At 39.7% G+C, this 18,935-nt stretch overlaps 1 protein-coding gene across 5 annotated transcripts in view; it reads right to left on the bottom strand.

Annotated features, from left to right (window-relative positions):
• Positions 1–18,935, bottom strand: part of fynb (FYN proto-oncogene, Src family tyrosine kinase b) — a 103,193-nt gene that overhangs the window by 16,340 nt on the left and 67,918 nt on the right. For all 5 annotated transcript variants that reach the window (XM_028439294.1, XM_028439293.1, XM_028439295.1 and 2 more), the window contains 3 exons: positions 10,180–10,278; positions 4,400–4,503; positions 4,159–4,308 (listed from right to left, as the gene is read on the bottom strand). In XM_028439294.1, the coding sequence (XP_028295095.1) occupies positions 4,159–4,308; positions 4,400–4,503; positions 10,180–10,278 (353 nt within the window). The remainder of the gene's footprint in view (positions 1–4,158; positions 4,309–4,399; positions 4,504–10,179; positions 10,279–18,935) is intronic.

Here is an 18,935-nt window from a genome sequence, read left to right as displayed (position 1 = left end):
CCTTGGACTGGTGCTACACCAGATGTAAGGCTAATGTTTGGCTCGGTGCTTATGATGATGATGCTCATTTCTATAAAGAGATGTGCAGAGATGTTAAACATGAACTTGGGGACTATCAGCACCATGAGGAGCAATAACAGCCCTGCTTGTTTAGTGGCACTCTAGCTGTTTCCATTAGCGTCAGCTCTGTTAGCGATCACTTTAGCTCGAGAGGAAGCTCTCATGTTTGTCAATGATCGATTAAAGCATGCGATTAGAGACGACTTTCCAGCTCGTCTCTCCTGAAAGTACCAAGGCAAAGAGACTTCCCCCTCATCTCCCCTTTGTTGGTATAGATAAGCCCTCCGGGTGTTTGTGTGTGGGGGGTAGTAAAGAGGAGATAAAGATATTCAACCACCCAGGGAATATTCAACCTGTCACACAGGCATCAAAGTCCATCTGGGCCTCGATAGCTCCACACACATCAATACAGCTCTGCTGGCTGTAATAAAAGCTGTCAATATGTGGACTGTGTCCATACAGCACAGAAAGATGTCAGCTTAAAATCATACATCCAGGGTGAGAGGACAGTTTGATGCCTTCTGACTTCATATGGTCCTTCACTAACAGAGCTTAGAGACTTTTATCAAGTGTTCGTTTGGGCGAGGTCTCAAGCATCTCTCGTCTTGATTCCTTTACGTTTTAATGCATCAAAAGTAAAACTGCATTCAACCAAACGGGTGGAAAAATGTCTTTAGAACATAAGCATTGTTATTTTAAAAGGAACTTAAGCTCTAACTAACCATATTATTAGTGTCTAATCGTTTTAGAAAAGCAACCAAATCCTAAGCCTACCTCTCATTTATAGGTTTTATGTAACGCGGAACAATCGGTAACACTTTATTTGAAGTTTTATACATAACTCTGACATTACGCTATCATTATTATGACATGACACCTGTCATTAGCATGAATAAGGCTGTTATTAAGTGTCGTTTGTTAGCCTAACCCTACCGAACCCTAAACCTAACCTGGGTCGGGGTCAATTATAATTGTAATCGCGTAATTGATAATTAAATACAATTACGGTGTGATTATAATTGTAATTTAAAAAATCTGTTGGTGTATTAAATTGTAATTGAGTTTAGATAATTAACTTTGTAATTGTAATTGCCATGAAATTTCTGTAATTCTATAAATATTGTCAATTATAATATAACGCAAAACTGGGGAACCGTGTTACAGTTCTACACATTTGTAGTTTAAAATGTTTCATATCAAGCATTCTTTTATTTAACCAGCAAAAGGGCTATACTGACACAAAAAGGCTCAGACACCCACACCAAAAATATTAAAACCCATATTTTCACAAGGTAACAATAGATAAGAAATAAATTAAATGATAGATGTTTGTTTTTCGTGTATTTTACAGCTGATTTAGGACCTGTTATCATTAGAAATAATAACAGACAGCTAACACAAGAGGATGGTTAACTTTTATCAGGTTATTTATTTCAGGCTCAGTAATTGTGATTATTCGTAATTGAACTTTAATAATTGAGAATGTTTTGAGGATAAGAAATAACTGCAATTTAATTGTAATTGGTAAAAAGAAATGCTGTTCCCTGTAATCGTAATTTAATTGTAATTGAACATGGGTAATTGAAAACGTAATTGTAACTGAAAGAGGCAATTGACCCCAACCCTGTCCCTAAGCCTACCTAACCCCACTAGATCCCTCCACCTAACCCAAAAAATGCCAACATAGCTCCAAAGGTGTCATAATTAACGACACTTAATGACAGTCTTCATGACACCTTATTCATACTAATGACAGATAATGACAGCGTAATGTTTTATTCATGTATGAAACTTAAAGTAAAGTGTGACCGAACAATCTCACAGTGCAAAGTTGGTCAAACGTCTCCCACAGAGCCTGCCACTCAACCATTGGCATGTTGTCCTGACCAGTGACACCATTAGCATCCACTGGCTTCTAATCCTAACCTGCTGCTGCTGATGGATGATAATCTTCTAATGATGTACTTAATTTATATTTTTGCCACATTCTCAAATTAAAAAGGGTTGACAGTATTAACAGTATCTACTGGAGCGTTTTCTCTTTATCTGTTACAATTTCCAAATTCAGCTTTGTTCTGATGCCTTTAGTTAATATGGAGAACAGTGATAGATGGAAAAAGCTGCACCCTCAGCGTAGAAAAGGAAAGCACACAAAAAGAAAGAAAAAGAAGAAGAAGAATGAGCACATTTTGCCAAAGTCCTGAAAAAGAGTCAAGGTTGTCTTTGTCTTTGGCTTCATCGAATCCATTCTTCATCTGCTCAAATGGCAACATGGACAGCAAGGGTTAATGTTCCATGACACAAACACAGCCTGAAAATCCATGCTGTTGACTTTTGGAGCTACAGATCAATACGTCAATAAGCCAATTGGAGCGTGGTGGGGAAAATATCCAGCTCTCAGAGAGATGGAGTGAGAAAAGGAGAGATAAAACCACAGCTCAATGGGAATGGTGTGTTGGAGCAGATAAGACAGCTAAAACCTGCAGAACTGTAGCCCTCCAGGATCATGTCTGGATGAACTTATGCTAAACTTTAACTTATTTTTTACAAATAAGTACTAAAATCTTTTATATATGTATTAGAAGATCTATGTCCAACAAAACACATTATTTTGCACCATATTCGTTTTATTAACTTTTAAAAATGGGATTACTTTACTGTTTTAAAACCTGTGTTCCTCCATGTTGAAATCACGTGATTGATGATGTCACAGGGCCCGATACCTGGAAACATCCCATTGTTTTCTATTGGAGTGAAACATTCAGCCTGCTTTTTAGATCATTTAACAGCTTTTTAGAAAATTTAGCAGCTTTTTCAGTTAAAATGACAACTTGTGCTGCTTTTGGTTGCTCTAAAAAACAGGAAAAGTTAAAGGTATCAATGTAACCCTCTTTTCTTTACAGAAAGATAAAAACAGTTGTGAGCCGAATATGAAAATGGTTTTGTTAGGCATAGATCTTCTAATAAGGACATTTAAAATTTGTTAGCCCACATGTGTAAAAAAAAAAAAAAAAAAGTGGATAATCCCTTTAAAAGCAATGGACCAATGAATTAAAAAGTGATGGGTATTTCCTACGGCCTGTGTTTTCTAGTCTGAGGATTAAATCCAAAATGGGACGATTTATTTTGTCCCACAGATGAGATGTTTAAAGTTGACACAAAGTGTGTAAAGCAAACATGAATTAAGCTCCTCTGGTCCTGACTGTTGGGACCAGAGACAAGAACAAAAGTTAATGGAGAATGAGAGCAGGGTTGGGGTTAAGTACAACTGTAATTGCATAATTGATAATTTATTACAATAATGGTGTAATTATAATTGTAATTCTTTTCTTGTTGCTGTCGTAATCAGAATTAAATAGTCATTGAGTTTAGATAATTCACTTTGTAATTTGATAAAAATTGTCAGTTATAATTTAACGCAAAACTGTTGAACCAATGTTACAGTTCTACATGTATGTAGTTAACAATCATTTTACCATTTAACAAATTGAAATCGAGGGGTATACTGACACAAAAAGTCTCAGACACCCACAGCAAAAATATTAAAACTTATAATTTCATTGATTATAAAACCTAACAAGGAAACCAATAGATAGGAAATAAATGAGATGATAGATATTTGTTTTTAGTGTATTTTACAGCTGATTTAGGACCCGTTATCATAAGAGATGCTAACAGAAAGCTAACACAAGAGGAAGGTTAATTAGGTTATTTATTATCGACTCAGTAATTGTCATTCATTGTAATTGAGAATGTAATTGCAACTGATTTTCTGGAGGTAAAAAACTATTGAAATGTAATTGTAATTAGAAAAAATCCTGGTCACTGTATTTGTAATTGAATTGTAACTGAACATGGATCATTTAAAACGTAATTTTAACTGAAAAATGTAATTGACCCCAACCCTGAATTAGACCTAAGATCTGTCTTATGTCTAAATTTATAGCTGTTTAATTCTATGTGAACTAACATTTTACAGTGGAAAGAGATTTTCCTCATTTCTGCTCCTAATTATTTCCCTAACTGTAATGTCTGTGGGCCTTCCTTGGGTTTAAATCCAAAATTCGATACATGGTGTAGACATGGTTGTGTTTTTACCTGAGTAGTGCTGAACGAGCTGCTGCAGCGTGTCAAACTGAGCCCTCGTGGTGATGTAATAGCCTCCACTGTCCAGTTTACGGATCTTATAGTGCTTGACGTGGTCGCCTTTCACATCATCCCAGTCTCGTATGGACAATGAGAAGGCACCTGTGGGACAGATGATATCTGCTCTAAGTCTCTCACACATACACACACACACACACACGCAGCCAAACCGGTGGAAGTGTGTGTTTTCTACCCTTTGTGGTTTCGCTCTCCCTGATAAGATAAGTTCCTCGAAGGTTTCCAGCGGACAGCAGCTGCCTTTCAGCGTCCTTCCTGCCAAGTTTGCCAAAATACCAGCTGCAACAACATGGAACCAACACAGAAACTCAGTGAAACAGAACTCCACAACTTCATTACTGACATCATTGTGACAGAGGTCTGAGGTGTGGATTATACGATGAATCTGACGATACAATTCACCATTTGCACGTCATGATACGATTCATCCCGATACTAAACAATACAATATAAATCACAATATTTCACCAATAATTACAAATTTACAAGTACAAATTGGTATGAAATACAATTATTAACATTTTTTCTACTTGCAAAAACATGTAAATGTTAACTATACAGAACAAAAATATAAATGCACAAACAGAAAATGCTGAGTTAAATTGATCTAGAGTGAAATATTCTCGCAAATAGTGTTTTATTGGTGTACCGAATAATTGGTTTTGCTCAATTATGCTGAGTAAAAGCATAATTGACCACTCTGCCGACTGACCCGTGGTGGGTTAGGGCCAGGCTTGAATAATAAGGCAAGAATAAAATACTAATTGTTCTGTTGAAATATTTCCTAATAGATTAAAAAAAAAATTACTTTGGTAGTGTATCTGTAATTCAAGTGCCAACATCAAAAACGTGTGGTGTGCTAGTTCCGCCATGCTGAGGTTGAAAATTAAATTTCAAAGCAAAGTGTTGCATAAAAAAATATTAGTTTTAGAATTTATTTTATGCAGTTTTTTTTATTGTTATTATATGTATTCTGTTTGGATAAAAATAAAGTACATGTTGGAATATAATTTTTAAGAATTTATTCTTCCTTTCACTAATTTCCCATGGCAAGCTCAGTATGGCAATCTGAGTGACAATCCCAGTCAACAACTTGAGTAAGTAATAGTGTCTCATGCAGCAATGTCAATACAAATAGGAATAGTTAATTCTACAAAAAAACATGATTATAATAAAACTCCATACAAAAAACAATCATTTATTTTCCAAAAAACATGATTATAATATACACTGCAATAAATAACAGTTAACCTAATGTAACTTTACAATAATAAGCTGTTGTATTCATATAAATGTAATCATATTTTTTTAAATCATTAGTCAATTTTTTATCGATGGTCGACTGATGTGATGTTTTAAGCATTTTTCAAAATCAGTGAATCAATCTCCGTGCATGGCTAATCCAGCATGGGTACATATTAGTACGTAGCAGTCACGTACTGAGATTGTAAAAGAATCTCAGTACGGAGGTAAACTCAGACCGTGACACTGGGTGTTCACATGCTATGCTAACTTAAACACTTAATGGTTTTCTTTAAAAAACATGATAAAAAAAATAACTTGGACGGTTTTTGGATTGATGCGATAATCACAAAGTGAAATATCACGATATATCGCCAAATTGATTTTTTTCTTACATCTTTAAAGGGCACTAGTGACGTGCGGTGGTGACATTGACTTTTTCAGAATGAGATTTAGAAATAAATGTAGGGATGACAATATGTGTACCATTCGTTCTTTGCTTATTCTGTTATAAAAGCAAATCTAAATAATAAATAAACAGTGTGTTTTCTTTGTTTTACTGACTTAAAACTTAAACAAAAATACAGAAAAATCAATAACCAGACAAGCAGCGTTTTTCTGTTTAAAAATTACATCTTGTTCTGTTTGTGTGATATTTGGATACTTAAAACTAGTACAAGAGCTTCATGTTTAAATCTCACCAAACAGAGGGAACCCACAGACTTTTACTCCTGGACAAAAAAAGGAGCAACACATGAGTCCCATTACTGATGAACTGGTAAAATGAAACGTTATTAACGCATAAACAACTCGAAATTTAAAAAAAATCATGCATATGATATGTGATTAAAGGAAACCGAGGTGGTGTAATGAATCTACTGGTGCTCCTAAATTTCCGTGTGTGTTGACGACTGCTGTTAGTGGCTAGTAGTGTTATAACGTACAAAGTAAATAGCTGTGTAATTGTTTTTGCAAGTGCCAAATAGTAGAAGTTCTAACATCTATTGTTTTTCACACCAGTCTCACAGTCGATCATACCTGTCAAGTATCCCGTTATGGCCGGGAAACTCCCGTATTTTACCCCTCATTTCCGTCATCTTCCTGTATTAGTATTTTCCCATAAATATCCCGTATTTGAATGTAATAATAATTTAAAGATGTCTTACTAAACTGAACGCCGTCACTAGCCTCGCGAGAACTGCCATCTGAAATGGCCTGAGTGTCAGTCCTCGTGAGATTAGTGCTGACAGCGGCAACAAACCCAGAAACAACTCAGAACAGAGATGAATGAATGAAGACGTTCCGGCGAGAAAAAAAAACAAAGAACTGGTGTAAATATGTTGTGAAATGTGACATAGAGTTTACCTTCCGAAAGAGCAGCAGGATGTGACACAGTTACACGTTCTGTTAGATTAATAACTGAGATTTTAACGTCTACCACAGCGGAAGGAACACGTAAGTCACCATGAATAATCAGCCAATCACAAGCTCCACAAATATACACTGCTTTCAAAAAGTGTTAAAGGATGTAAAGTCTGTAATAAATGTGTCTAATAAGTCATTAGTGAATACCAGAGAACCACATGAGTGATCATGAGAAATTATCAGAAAATATGTAATGAAAATAAAATGTTAATGTCTAAGTTAAAGACAAGCAATGTGAAATTAACAGTAAATATGCAACGTGTTGACTTGTATATGAACTGTAAGTATATTAAATAAACACATGTGCTTCATATACACATTTATGTTTTTATTTAGGCTGTTTTATAATTTAGGAATTAGGCCTGGGCGATAAATCGAGATTCAAGATGTATCGAGTTTTCTATTTTGGCGATATAGAAAACTATAATATTGCATATATCATATGAAACAAAATACTAGTTTTAGGAGTCCCTGCTTTTACTTCTCAGAACAACATGTAAAGCTCAGTTAGATGGATTAATGAGTGCACATATTGTGTAGCTGTTTATTAATAAATTTAACCCAAAATTGTTTTTCTGGTCAGACGTTATTTAATAAAATTATCTAGATTTATATCGTATATCACATTTTGAGAAAATATATTGAGATATGAGTTTTGGTCCATATTGCCCAGCCCTAGTAGGAATGTTCACAGCATTTTAATGTTAATAAAGGTCGACCTACCAGATTCTAATCACATAATTGTATTTAGTAAGTGGTTGACAAGTGGCTATTTTAGATTTCTCATACACCTATCTTAAAATATAAGGAATACTGGAGCTTGGTTGGGCGGCTCGTAGCGGGCGCCAGAAAATTTCCCTTATTTTCAAATCCAGAAAAGTGCTGAAATACATCCTAAACAGTCCTACTGTGTGCGGAGACCTGGTCCAGGACCTGGGGAGGGAAACGGTGCAGCGGTCTTCAGTTATCGCTCTAACTTCCCCATAAATATCCAAATATCTCACAAACAGAAAAATGCTTCTTATCTGGTTTTTGATGTGTCTGTATTTCTGTTTTGGTTTTAAGTCAGTAAAACAAAATAACCACACTGTTTATTTGTTATTAAAACAGAATACCCAAAGAATGAACGCAAGGTTCCTACAACTTTAGTCAAATAAATTTCAAGACTTTTTTAAAGATTTTTTATTGCCATTTGAAATTAAATTTAAGACCAACTACACATTTAACATAATTGGGGGGGGGGAAACGACACATTAATTACATTAGGTTAGGGTAATATTTTTCTAGTGTATAGTGCAGACGTGCAACTGGCCGCCCCCAAAGTAAACACACGAAATCACTCCAAAAACACAAGATTACTACAAAAATAGCCAGAAATCTATAAAACAACAACAAAAATACAAGAAATAAAAACCATTATGAACATTTTCCCATGTTGTTTATAAATTTAAAATACAAAACAACAAAAAAACAAATGTTACCATTTATTTTGAAATGTGAGACTAATTACAATAATAAAAGCATACTTATGTGTTCAAATTTAAGACTTTACATTGATTACTTAACATTAATTTAACACATTTTAATGACAATTAACGGCCTTATTTTTAGATTGATGAATTTAATAAATTTTAAGACTTTTTAAGGAACCCTGGAACAGTAGACGGATTGGTGATGTACTTGAATCATAATAATGTCTCTGTCACAGATGTGTGTCACCACAGCATTTGACAAATACGATACTGTAGTTAGGCCAGCAGATGTCATCGTATCTCTTAACTACATTGTTTCATATCAATCACATGTTCAGGAAGCTTTAGTATCTCTGTCACTGAATATATGAACACAACTGAGTACCTTATTCACCATTTCAATAAAAATCACAGTAACAGAAGAATGTTGAGAGGCAGAAGCGCACTCTTCCCCTTATTATTACACACATGATCTAGAATCATGGAAGAGCATATGCTCAAAGTGTTTGAAAACTGTGCATCAGAGGTAGGCAACTTTTATCACAGCGGGGGACACAAAAATGCAATTGTTTGATCAGAGGGTTACATGATCAACATTCATATCAGCATTTAGAATAATGAGAAATCTGAGCATTAATACAGGGAAGAACAAAGAGTTTTTATCGTAATTGTGTGTTTTTCTGTCATTTTTTGTTGTGAGGCGTTTTGTGCATTTCTATTGTTTTTTTGTGCATTTTTTCAGTAAAAGATGTGATTTTTTTTTTGTGCTGCCATTTTCAGTTTTTTTGGAGTAATTTTTGTGTATTTCTGTTGTTTTGCTTGTTTGTGAGTACTGTGGGTTTGCAGAGTCATTTTTCCTGTTTTTCTTGTCTTTTTGTTTACTTCTGTTATTGTTTTCTGAAATTTAGATATTTTTCAGATACATTTTGTGTATTACTATTGTCGTTTTGTTTTTTTTGTTGTAGTAGTTTTGCGTGTTTTTGGAATATTTTCTGTGTTTTTCTCTTGTCTTTTGCTGTATATGTCATGATGCACTCTTATTTTGAAGAGTCTCCCTGCCTCCTCTCAGCCTTCTCATCAGCTGGCATCAATCCTGCAATCAGCACCCTCTACTTAAGCTCACCTGTATTTCTAGGTCTCTGCTGGACTGTCTGTGTTCTCCTAATCCAGAAGTTCAGCGGTCCTTCCCGTGTTTTTTTGGATTGATTCCTCGGCTCTGTACCCTGCTCGGCTTCTCGGACCTTCCTCTGGATTATCCCCTGGACACCTCTGCTCTCTCGGCTGGTCTTTCTGTTACCGAACTCTGCTCTGCCTTCTGGTCTTCCTGCTTCGTCTTCCCCTGGTGCCTCTGCCCACTTGCAATCACGGCCTGGTTCCAAGCAATAACGAATCTAATTCCTATTCCCGCGTCTGAGTCCTCTTCGCCTCATACAGCTTGACAGTATTTTCCTGCAATGTTGTAATTTTTTGTATTTTCTAATGTATTCTTGCTCTTGTTTTGTGTAATTTTCTGTACATTTGTACATTTACTTTGGCGGCCGCATAAAATTAGACCGACGGCCACTGATTCCACAGCCTCACTCTGATGTTTATCTCTGTAAACATGAAAAATTCTGCTTTTTTCAACTGAGAAATGATCACAACGGAATTTATGTGAAAAATAAAGAGATCAGTGCACTGATGCTATTTTTAAATTGTTTGATCATTTGTTTTGTTTTTTTTAATTTCATGGATACAAATAAGTTGTGGTTTTTGTTTGGTGATGAATGATGCATTCAGAGTGAGTACACATGCACATCTGGACACAGGCACTTACTCTTCAGCCTGGATAGAGTCAACTGGAGCCACGTAATTACTGGGAATGTATCCGCTTCCACCAGTGGTGAGCGAGCGAGCGTCCCACCAGTCGCCTTCACTGCAAGCCAAACAAAAGAGGCACATTAACACACATGATTTATTACAATCTGTTCCACTGAGCAAAGCACTCATGTAAATAACACGGAAAAACTGAGTGTCAGACACCAGCAGCCAACAGGAAGATGGAACATTGAATAGTAGGAGGCGGGAATACAAACGCCCAACATTAAAATGAATTGTATGTTAGAGAAGTGCTATACTGTTAGCTTTTACACTTTGTGTAAAAACTAGAAACCATGACCTGCCTTAATACAAATTCAATAAAACCGGCAATGAAAAGAAAACCAACAGAGTTGTCTTTTAAACTTTCTATTGAAATCAAATGGCAAAGCAAGGCACATTTATCTTTGTTGTGCATTTCTCACACTTCTTTGCAGCGTCACCATGTTTACTGTGAACTCTGGGCTCCACTATCTGACCTGTGTCCATAGATCTGAGAGCAGGATTGGGGTCAATTATAATTGTATTTGACCAATTGATAAATAATTACAATTGTCATAATTGCAATTGTTAATTTAAAATTATGTTGATGTCAATCATATTTAAATTGTAATTGAGTTAAGATAATTGACATTGTAATTGTATTTGCCATGAATATTCTATAAAAATTGTCAATTATAATTTACAGTTCTACACATATGTAGTTAATGTTTATTAAAATATGTTTCATATCAAGCTTTCCCTCATTTTGCCATTTAAAAAACGTAATCGAGAGATATACTGACACAAACACAAAATATTAAAACCTATATTTTTATTGATTAGAAAGCCTAACAAGTTTACCAATAGATAGGAAATAAATGAGATGATAGATATTTGTTTTTAGTGTATTTTACAGATGATTTAGGACCCGTTATCATTAGAGATGCTAAAAGAAAGCTAACACAAGAAGTAGGTTTACTTTTATTAGGTTATTTATTTCAGGTTCAGTAATTGTGAATAATTTGTCCTTGAACTATAGTAATTCAGAACGTAATTGCAATTGTTTTTCTGAGGATGCAAAATAATTGTAATTGGAAAAAATGCAGGTCACAGTAATAATTTAATTGTAATTGAACATGGATAATTGAAAACTTAATTGTACCTGAAAAAGGAATTGACCCAAACCCTGTCTGAGAGACCTACTGGGTTCATACCTGAACATATCACTGATGGATTCTGGACCATATTTATACACCAGCAGTAGAACTGTAAAATCTATTCTGAGGCTGACTGGGAGCCAATGGAAAGACTTTAAAAAAGGATGTGGAAAGAAAAAAAAGAGAAAAAAAAAAGGATGTGGATCCCATTTCTTTGGGGAAATAAAGGCCTGGTCAGCAGATCTCATCCTTCAAAGAGAATAAGAATAGTGTAATGCAGGGGTCACCAACACGGCCTTGGCGGGCCCCAGGTAGCCCTTATTGAACATGTAAGAGGAACTCTAGTCACCAATGAGCTCCATCTAAGATGTAATTTACTTTCCAGGATTCAAACTCACAAAAATAAATACAGATGACAGATGTCATTAGTACTTGGCAGAGGTGCAAAGAGTACTGATACATCCTACTTAAGAAGAAGTGCTGTTACTTGATTGAAATTGTTCTCAAGTACAAGTAAGTCATACATAAAATACTCAAGTACAAGTATAAAGTAGCTCAATTAAATAGTACTCAAAGTAAAAGTTAATGAAGGCTATGATGTGATGCATTTCACTGTTGTCTGGTCATTTGATTGTTGATTATCTTAAAATCACAATTTACTCAGTGACTGTTAGGGATGAAAATCGAAAAGCGGATCTTTCTGAGAACCGGTTTCCATCCATCCATCTTCATACCCGCTTATTCCCGTTTAACAGGGTCGCGGGGGTCTGCCGGTGCCAATCTCCGGCTCTCATAGGGCGCTGGGCGGGGGTACACCCTGGACAGGGCGAGAACCGGTTTCCAGTAATCCAATTCCTCGGAATCGTTTGTTTGCTTGCCTGTCAATTCCGTTTATCGATTCTTCTTACGTCGCAAATACGTGATGACGTCACATGTTTTCACAGAGCGCCGCTCCGAGAAACAGACGGATATTCACAGACACCGTAAAGTTAAACGGGAACTGGTGGCTTTGTATTTAGAATCAGAATCAGAAATGTTTAATGGCCAAGTGCAGTTTTAAGGACAGTACAAGGAATTTGTCTGCACGAAAAAAAAACCCCAAAGAAAACAAGAACAAAGAACAACCCAGCAACAATAATAATAATAATAATAATAATAATAATAATAATAATAATAATAATTTAGAAGTCAGTGATGACTTCGCGCCGGGCCCCGTGGGCGCTGTGCCGGGGCGGGGGTGCCCAGGGGGTGGGTCTTTGGGTGGGGCGTCACGGGGTGCGTTCTCCTGCCGTCTGCCCGGGAACTGGCTGAGGTCCGGTGTGGCGCCACTCTGCCTTTGGCGCGGTGGGGCTGGTGGCCTAGGGCCCGCCGTCCTCCGGGCTGTGCTGGTGTTGGGGGGGGGGGGGGGGGGTGTCTCGTGTCGGCGCATGGGTGGCCTCCGTGGAGGGGGGGGGGGCTCTGCTGTCAGCACTTGGTGTGGGGTGGCGGTGCTTGGGTTCGCCTGCTTATCGGTTGGTGGGTGGCTGGATGGCCGTGCTTGGGCGGCTGATAGCGTCCTTTCTTGGGGGGGCCGGAGCCGCCTCCCTGTAGAGGGCGTTGTATCATGATGCCGTGCAGGCCTGTGCTGGCCCTGACGCGGGCACAGGCTTCTCTCCTGCCCGTCTGCTCCCTGTTGCGGCGGGGGGGTGCTTTGGGCTGTCGGGCGTCGCTACCTGGACTGCTGGGGAGTGTGGCTGGTGCTTGACCGCGCCTGGGCGGTGGGGATGCCGCCGTGCTCAGTGGGGCCGACATGGTTCGGGGGGTGCCACGGGGTGGGTCTCTGGCCGTGCTGCTCGGCGCATCCCTGGGGTCTGCTGTGCCGCGTGCCCGTCTGCGCCATCTACCCTCTCCGGGATCACATCAGACAGGCCTCCTAAATGAACACTTCACTCCCAGCTGGTCTGGCCTACTCACTTGGTGCACCACACACCCATACCCAACCCTTCGGGGGCTGGATGGTGGGGCTGGGGGTGGAGGGGGCCGCCGCCTGTGCTACTGAGTAGTGGGGCAGGGCGGCATTCCCTCCAATTTAATTCGCACCTCAACACACCAGCCCCCGGCGGGTGCGACCACCATTTCCACCCTCCGCAGCTATTGCACCACATATACATATATACACAAAGGTTGGATGGGGAATAGAGAGGCAGCATAACAGGGAGGTGGGTAAGATCACATATTTGGGCCTGTCGGGTGGGGGCCTGGCCCCTCTGTTGATGGCTGGGCCACCGTGTAGAGTACAAATACATCAGGATGGTGCGGTCGGGCATGGCGGGGCGGTGGGTCTCGGGAGGCATGGGGGGGGGTGTTACTGGGGGTCTCTCCGGGCAATGTTGGCCCGGCGGGGCGTGGGGGTGCCTCTTCCCTTTGGGTGTGGCTTGGTGCTTGTCTCGTCTCCTCGATGCCTTGGGGTCTGTACTTGGTGTGTGCGGGCCCGGGGCGACCTGCCTCGCCGGTGTGGGGGGTGGGCGTGTTGGAGGGTGCTGGCGTCTGTAACGAGGTTGGGGCGGGGTTGCTTGGTGCTTTGAGATGATGCTGTTTGCTGGGGGGCGGCGCTAGCTGTTCCGGTGGTTGCAGTTGCTGTCGGCTGCCTGGTAGGTCTGTCCTACTATTTGTGGACCGGTGGGTGGGTCCGGGGCGCCCTTGGTTGGGGGCTGCTGTTCCTTACCGGATGTGTGCCGTTGGAGTGCCTCCTTCCCGCGGTGGCGGCCGCCGGTCATTCACGCGCCAGTGAGGGGCATTGTCTCATGTCTTGCGCTGTCCGGTGGGCGCCGGGGCCTGGGCTACTGTCCTTGCACCGTCTGGGGCTGCGCGGTCCTGCTGGACTGTGGCCGGTTCGTGGGCTGGGGTAGGGGGTCGCTCTCCGGGGTACTTCGCCCAGGGGCTCGCCCTTGGGGGTCTGGTCTGAGCGCACCACATGCCGGTGTGGCTGGGCCCTTGGGGGGAGGGCTGACTTTAGCAATAATGAAGGCGCATCACGCTGGGGGCATCAAGACCTCCCCCCCACCCCCTCACCCAGGCGTAACACTGCCCTCTCTTTTTATATTCTCCCTTTATTAAAGTGTTAATTACCCTTCCTTAGGGAGGGCTGGTGATGGTCACAATTATGCAATAAAATAAATTCATTTATTTATTTGCAATAACAGAACATGCACTGATGCCTAAAAAGATTGCACTTCTTGTAGTGTTGACCTTTGACAGCATGTGCCGAGAAAGTTAAAAAAAAAAAAAAAAAAAGAAGAAGTCAGTGATGATTTCCCTAGTTATTTGGCAGTTTAGATGGTGTTTCGGGTGGTTTAGGCAGTGTTTGAAGCAGCCAGGATGGGAGGGGGGCGTGTGGTGCGCCTAATCGGCAGTCTCCGGAAACATTTTCCCATAAAAAAACATTCCGGTGACAGCGTTTCATGCCGATTCTGTCCATTTCTGCGTACAACGTTTTCACGGTCAATTCCGTGGTTCTGTCCACGATTCTGTTAACATGGATTTTAAAGGGCCCTACATAGTTCAAAGAGTGGATCAAGAAGTCCAACTATATAGAAGCCTTCTTCCCATCCCAACCAAAGACAGCACCACCCTCTGGTGGTGGATGAAGATGGACACATTGCCAATGGTGTCAGCTTTAGCTGAGAAATATCTTTGTGTCCAAGCATACTCAACACCATCTGAATGGGTGTTCACAGCTGGAGACACCCTAAGTCCAGAACCATCTCATATCCTTCCTGACAAGGCAAACATGCTCAGTTTTCTGCACAAAAATAGTTGATCTACCACAGTTGATAAGTGCAGCTGTACTTTTGGTTAACATGTTCTTTTTTTACAGAATAATTATTTGTTTTATGTCTGAATTAGTTTTAGATCAAGTTGTTCAAGTTCAAAATTAGCACTGTAAATATTCTCAAATGTTTGTAGCCAAAGTGTCATATATTGCATGTATTTATATCCACTGAAAACAATCTATACCTGCCGTAACTGGTGGATTAAAAGAGAGCTGATATCCATGCAGGAAATTAAAGAGAAAGATAAGATAATAAAGAGTTAAAGCAAACAAATCCATTGGTATTGTTTCATTCCCTCACCCAATGAGAATCGATAAGAGAATTGGTAAGGAATCAAATCAATAAGCAGTATCGATAATGGAATCAGAATCACAAAATTCTTATCAATTCCCATCCCTAGTGCCGGTTGGGTGTAGAAACGTAACAAATTACTTTACTTCTTTTAAAAGGTACTTAAGTACAAGTAAAATTTCTGATCTAGAAATATACTCAAAAAGTACAAGTACCCATAAACGCAACTCAGTTACAGTAACGTGAGTACTTGTAATTCGTTACTTTCACCTCTGGTACTCAGTAGAATTAAATACTGCTAGTAAAGTTTTTGTATTAAAATAACCATCTTTAAATGTTATTTTCGCTGAAACATTGGGACAAATGTTTTTAAGTGTTGCAGAGATTTGGTGTATGGTCAGTGAACGTTTTTGATATATTTTCAAAAACGTAAGGTGGAATGTCATAAAATGACATAATTGTTCAATTTTACATGTTTCATGATTAGCTAGGTTGTTTATTATTAGGTTGTTTTTAGCAGTTAGTAAACTAGGAACATCTATGAAATGCAATGTAAATGAAACAATTGCATAAATTAGGAGAAATAAAGTGTTTCATGTTGAAACCTCAACATTTCCTACCTTTTGAAATTACTGATAGCCTTTCTTATTATCTTACCCTCTAATGAAAGTGAAACTGTGAAGTTTTAGTATTTAAAGCAGAACTAAGAAACTTTTTCACCTTAATAAATCCTTCTCATAGTCCCTGTGAGGGTAATACAAGTGTTTATGGGGTGATTGGGGGGTCTTTAATCTCTCCCTGCTGTCTCTGGCCAGAAAACTGCACTAGCAACTTTCCCTGCCTCCGACCCGGTGGCAAGACGTACTGCTTTACGACAGCCCAATACAAACTAATGCTAGATTATGACCAGCCCCGTGGCTGCACACGGTTGCCTACAAATTCACTTTTCTCAAACTTATATCATGACGGAGCCAGCAAAAAAAGGCAGAGAAGACCTTTGTCTGAGGAACGGAGCAACTCTATGCAGTGACAGCTCAGCAGCAACACACTGCAATCACACACACTGTCTTCACAGCAATAGGCACGCACACACACGCAACCCAGCACTCCATCAGGCAGCACACACACAAATATCCATCCATCTATCTATCTATCTATCCATCTATCCATCTATCCATCCATCCATCCATTTTCAGAGCAGCTTTGTCAGCACACAAACAAACACATCACACACATTTCCACACTCCCTTCTGTATTACTCCCCCATCATTCATTTTTTTTACTTGTCTCTCTTCCTCATACTGTTCACATGGTCACATGGGACTATATGTGTGAAAGCACCCTTAGTGTCATTGTTGCATTAGGATTTTTCAGTGATCGGTTGCTACTGTCTTGAGAGAGCAAAGGCACGAATGTAGCTGTGGGGTGGGGCAGGCGGCGGGAGGTGCAGAGTTTTTACGACAGTGACATAACCAAAAGGGTTCTTTAGGGGGAGCAGTAAGCGCAAGTTACTTAGTTCTGCTTTAAGAAGTGCTTTTCTAACTGGTAGCCCTTCGGTCTATCCAGTACCTTTGAAGTAGCCCATGGTTTAAGAAAGGTTGGTGACCCCTGCTGTAATGTTATTCAATCAAATACTTCAGCATGTATCATATGGTTGTGTTAACTGATAGTTTTACAGATCATAGTTTGTTCAGTGTACTATAAGAACCAGAGAGAAAACTTCACCCATTCACACATGATTCTTTCATCCATTCACTGTCTGCACTGGTACAGGGTGACACGTTGTCCCACTTGGTGCCGGTGTCCATCATGTTGTCGACACAACGTGATGCACGAAGCCTGTGTGTTTGCGTGTGTGTGTGTGTGTGTGTATGGGGGGGGGAAGAGAAGAGGCTTTGTTAGTCTTTTATTTATGCTAAATAAACTGGTGCCTGGGGATGAAGGGTGTGCCTCTCTTTGTTTAGATACGCTGCACATGGACCCTCACCATCTGCCTTCTGAGGAGAGAAAGAGAGAATACACGAGTGTGTTGTTTATGGACTTGTGTGTGATATAAAGTATACGAAGGATGGAATGGGACTGAATTCCTTTTTTTTTCTTCCGAAAACAAACTCCGTAGAGTGAGTGTGCAGGACCACACACAGCCAATAAACAAGCCTGATGGAAGGATGACTAACCAGAGGTCAGATTCAGTGTAAAGATTACTCAGATCAACTCGTTTCAAAAACAGTTGGACTGGTTTGATGCTTTTTCAACACATGATTTTATAAGCTGTGGTGTTTGTCTCAAGGCATGGACGTCCCCACAAACACCAGTAAATATTGATACTACAATCCCTCTATCTGTTCTGTACACACACACTAGTTTTTGGACGTGAAAAGAGGTGCACAAGATTACTAGGGGGGTATTATAGAAAACAGGTTATGTTCAAACTCTCAGTATGTTCAGGCTCAAATGAGGGAAACTCTGAGTTTCCGATTCCTGAAAGCAAGGTAAGTTATACTCTGAGTATGTCACCATGGTACCATTCTCCATGAACTGAAACTGCTCGCTGGCAGCATTTGCCTAAGAAACCCTGGATATCTACTTGGCTCCGCCCACCTCAACACCACTTCTTAAGGAATATTTTATTTTACCATGACACTCTTCTCTGGCCACACATTTGTAACATCACACACCACAGACGTGCGCTCACATTGTTACAAACGTTGTGTTGCTTTACATATGTCAATTTAAAGGAACACACATTTGAGGCTCGACATTTACTTTATTTCTTAAAAAGATTGAAGACCAATATATAGGAAATATAAACTTATTGAAAAGTAGCGGTGGCACAATGGGTAAGGAAGTGCGAATGAACGCATATGGTCAGGGGTTCAAATCCAACCTGGGTCATATTTTTTATGATGTCTTTTTTGGACTCTGGCGACTACATTAAATTCTAAGTCAATGTAAATGACGCAACTTCAAGTGGCCATCACTGTCTTTATAGTCGAGGCTGAACTGAGAGGGCTGTACCCTTCCTCAACTTATTGGGGCCAAATCAAATACTCCTAAATACACCTTTTAAATTCTAAGTATATTTTGAGAGAACTGATCTTTTAGTAACTCTGTAAGTTGAGCATTTAAACAGTAAGTACAACCGGTGCTGTCTAAGTGCTGTAAACGTACGGTTGTAGAAGGAGTGATCAGCCCTCTCAGTGCAGCAGCCCTCCCAGCACTGCAGCTGGCTCCTCAGACACACACTTTTCATACTATTCCCTTGTCTTCACTGGAGCGATCAAAAAGTGCGACAATGTTCAAGCGACTTATCATGGGCAATATGTGAACGCACCTTTAGAACAGGCTCATATACCCCCATAAACACCGGCTTATTTCACCCATCAGGGTGAATAAATGGCTCTCTTCCGGCTGGTTATCATGGTAGCTTGTGTTATCTTTGCTCCATTTATGATGGCTTTTCATTGCACTTG

The sequence above is a fragment of the Gouania willdenowi genome, chromosome 24 (genome assembly GCF_900634775.1).
Source record: "Gouania willdenowi chromosome 24, fGouWil2.1, whole genome shotgun sequence".
NCBI classification, from domain to species: domain Eukaryota; kingdom Metazoa; phylum Chordata; class Actinopteri; order Blenniiformes; family Gobiesocidae; genus Gouania; species Gouania willdenowi.
The sequence above is the reverse complement of the archived record's forward strand: the minus strand, read 5'-3'. Positions and strand labels throughout refer to the sequence as shown.